Raw genomic sequence first — 3,743 nt, 5'->3', positions numbered from 1 at the left:
GTCTCTTGGATCGTCATTGATTGCCTCACAAAGTAAACAGTGAGGGTTCACATCTGAATCCAATTCTGTTATGTTTCTGTAGTAAACGCACGAACGTGACTCTGCCCAATACTCAAGTATGCCTCCATGGGCTTCTCGTCCGTGCCTCTCCGTCTAAACGAGTCGACGAAATCATTTGGAAAACAGACACAAGCAAACATGACTCTATATAATACCACATGATGCCTTTGTGGGTTTGATGCCCGTGTCTACGACCCTTATCACTAAAATACAGAAAGTCACAAACGCACATAACCGTGGCTGCAGAGACTTTATCAAGAAAGAAGCGTGACACAACTCAGTACGGAACCGTGTCTGTATGGACTTCACGTTTGTGCTTTTAAATACAAGGAAATAAGCTTTCAAAATCAGCATCTCTCATATAGGCAATTATGTGCTTCATAGAGTAAACGCCCGTGGCTGTGCGTAAGACAAAGGTTCAGTTCCGTGGGCTAGACGCCCGTGCATCTTCGTCTGATCGAGTCTCACAGGCGAGCATGACTCTGTGTAATACCATCGACCATGCGCAATAAACGCATGATTGTGACCCTGCCTATTACTAAAGTATGCCTTCATGGGCTGCTCGTCCGTGCTTCTCCGTCTGAATGAGTCGACTGAATCATTCGGAACACAAACACAGGCGAGCGTGACTCTATTTAATAACACACGATGCCTTTGTGGATTTGACTCCCGTGGCAGTGACCCTAATGACTGAAACACTGAAACACAGAGAGTGCAAGGCCGTGCTTTTAAAAACGCGCAACAGCGGTGACATCTGCAATTATGTCCCTGTACTGTGCCTAACCGTACCTCATGTGCATAACCGTGCTTGCGATGCGTGTCCAACCGTACTTCATGTGCCTTCACGCGGTGCTTCTGTGATGCAAAGATTTCAAACACAACGGGTCACGGTTGTGTTTGCGTTTCTGTTTTACAAATGGATATAGTGCCTGGCAGTAGGTTCCCGGCGTTTCCTATGAAAGAATTACGTCTTTACGTGCTACTGAAGCACGTGGAATCACGGGCGTGCCTGTGTGGCATGTAGAACAGTGCACGTCGTATCACTTCACGGCCATTGTGTGGTTCGTGGCAAACCGTGCGTTTGCCATGGTCGTGCCTGTGTGACAGGTAGAATAGTGCGTCTCGAATCACTTTTCTACGAAGTCATGACCGTCTGTGTGTTTGCTGACAAACCGTGGTTCACTGAATCATTCGGAACACAAATGCTAGCACAAGCGAACATGACTCTATATAATACCACACAATGCCTTTGCGGATTTGGCGCCCGTTCCTGTGACCCTTATCACTGAAACACAGAAAGTCACAAATGTACATAGCCGTGGCTGCAGAGACTTGAAGCCCTTTTAGTTAATAAAATGCACGGCGTGAGCAAAAGACCGTTTAGCCATCGACCGAAATACCGAGTTTGCTGTTGGCAAGGTTACAGATTGAGCAAAAAAGGTACGGGCATTGTTTCACCACACCTACGTAAATTCCAAACCGGAAAGTGGCGGCAACATCTCACTCCAGCACTGTTTTCAGCACTTACAAGTGAATGGATCCTTTAAATCCAGGTGCTCAACACATGCGTGCCTTAGATCCAAGTTCTCGTGGTTGCAACTTGGCGACAACCTAAGGCAAGCATGTTTAGAAGCCTTTTTGTCCCACTGAAGCACGTCTTGTTGCTGTTTGTAGAATTCTTCCGTGAAGTCTTCCTGAAGAAGAAACTTGATCCTCATAGTCTGCAGCTGTGCTGCGTTGAGAATAAAGAATGTCGCAAATCGAATGCTTTTCTCGCATTGAACATAGCTTTCCAGCGTCAATGACTTCAAACGAACGTCATGATGGTGCTTGCAAGAACAGTCGTTCGCAAGACTTTCTTCATTAGAGGCTATTTCCTGAATAAACATGAATATTTGAAATGGTTAAGCTCCATAAAGAGTGATTCTGCTGGGAGAGCAAGTGAAGGAATAATTCTATAACCTCTGTTGTAATAAAAGCTTTTTTTAGTTTTGTCCTAATACTGGTGCATGACTATATACACCTTTGTCCATTACATACAAATGTATGTGATGTTTTTTTGTTGAATGGAGTTCTACACAATGCATGGTATGTGTTTTACAATTTGTGTGAGAAGCATCACCTCAATATACAAGTTTTCCAAGCTTCGGAAGTGTTCCACCAAGGAAAAGACTGCGTGCAGGTCATAATCCATGCTGATATACAACGTGATAGAATGAACCGCTGTGGATGTGCTGACTGTCGGCAAACACTTCATGTAGAATAAAACATAATATTAGTAGAGTAAAGGTTGAATTGCATGGAACTTGTTCGTACCAATGAATGGAGGTGAAAGTATTGTTGAAAGTCAGTACCTGAATAATTATACGGTCATTTGTGACGCCGGATTCATAGAAAATATTAGATAATTTGCCCATGACCTGCAGTTTAGGTGCAGAGGTGATAACTATCCGCAACTTTTTGCAATCACCATCACCAAGCAACCATTGAAGTGACGAGGTATCTTCTATAACAATTTTCCCATAGTAACCAGAAATGTCGATGCTTATAAGGTTAGGTGAGTTTATTCTGATGCAATGGTGCCTGACTGTCCAAACAAGCAGTAGAGACTCAAGTGTAGGAGAAGTAGAGCTGATGATGCTTTGTAATGAGACGTCTGATACATCAACATCTACTAGCGAGAGTCTCCTGAGCAGTGGTAGTTTAAGCGCCCGTACATAATTGTCTGGTAACTTGCAAAGAGCAAAGGCGATGGTTTGGAGAGAGGAGGAAATCTGAGGGTTTAATGCTGGTGGTGATGGCATGAGCGAAGGGCATGAGAATGGCCCTATATCATGTTGTATCAAGCATGGTGGGAACAGGTAGTAAAACTCGAGCACCTGGAGATTGTTCAGTCTTGGGGATCGAAGCCAGTCATCGACCGTGGAGTGCCTGCAGTCGAGGTAGGACGCCGGAATGCAGAGGCGGCGAACTGCACTCTGACGCCCGGAGAGGATGGCCTCTGGAAGGTACGAATCATCATAGGAATTATCTTCACCGACATGTTCTCCTCTAAAAAAAGTTCCAGTGTATGTTACGCAGACGAGTTCCTCCGGTGTGGCGGAGTTCGCGGTGACCAACTCGAAATGTACTTGATCTAGAGGGTTAAAAAGACGTGGGACAGGGATCTCACGGCAGTCCAGATTCAGAGGAGCGGCGCGCCAAACAGAGCGCCACCGACGTGCGAGGATTTGAGTGCGAACGCCTTCCTTAGTGGACAGACGGGATATGATCTCACCGAGGACACCGTCCGGGAGGTCGCTGATGCGGTCGGGACCAGACTGCTCTTCTTGATCCTCGGATCCAGTAGGCGCACCCTCGCCGCTTCCAGCCGCTACCGCCAAACCACCAGAGGAAGGCATCGCCGGTGGCGTGAGCCTCGCCCTCTTGGTGCTCGGGGCACCGGAGTTGACCTCCATCTCCGTTTTCATTGCTGGGATCGCGCCGCCTGCGAGCGCCGCTTTATGTGGCGTGGATCTGGACAGTCCAAGAAAGAGGGTGTGGCTTGGGTTTCGAGACGTCATCCGTCCGCCTTAAATAGCCGGAGCCTGGCCTTTGGCGACGAGCCAGATCGGCGTCACTGGAAGAGACGTCCGTCGGACCCTTGGGTTTCTGTGGCGTCGCCACGTGGCATTCACACCCGA

General features: G+C 47.3%; 1 protein-coding gene across 1 annotated transcript; it reads right to left on the bottom strand.

Annotated features, from left to right (window-relative positions):
• Window positions 1-1,577: 1,577 nt before the first annotated feature.
• LOC109776417 (uncharacterized) lies at window positions 1,578-3,518 on the bottom strand. The gene is made up of 2 exons (XM_020335091.1): window positions 2,415-3,518; window positions 1,578-1,937 (listed from the first exon to the last, which is right to left on the bottom strand). Exons 1-2 carry the CDS (start codon window positions 3,516-3,518, stop codon window positions 1,578-1,580), a joined length of 1,464 nt encoding a protein of 487 aa, XP_020190680.1.
• Window positions 3,519-3,743: the final 225 nt, after the last annotated feature.

Source organism: Aegilops tauschii, chromosome 4 (assembly GCF_002575655.3).
Source record: "Aegilops tauschii subsp. strangulata cultivar AL8/78 chromosome 4, Aet v6.0, whole genome shotgun sequence".
Taxonomy (NCBI): Eukaryota; Viridiplantae; Streptophyta; class Magnoliopsida; order Poales; family Poaceae; genus Aegilops; species Aegilops tauschii.
Note: the sequence above shows the minus strand (reverse complement) of the source record. Positions and strands in the feature narration are given on the sequence as shown.

What these genes read in the sequence shown, in the direction of transcription:
- LOC109776417 (XM_020335091.1), bottom strand. Translation starts at nt 3,518, where the DNA reads ATGGAGGTCAACTCCGGTGCCCCGAGCACCAAGAGGGCGAGGCTCACG. An exon ending in ATGACCGTATAATTATTCAG is followed by an intron (nt 1,938 to 2,414) that starts GTACTGACTTTC and finishes ATGTTTATTCAG; the next exon opens with GAAATAGCCTCTAATGAAGA.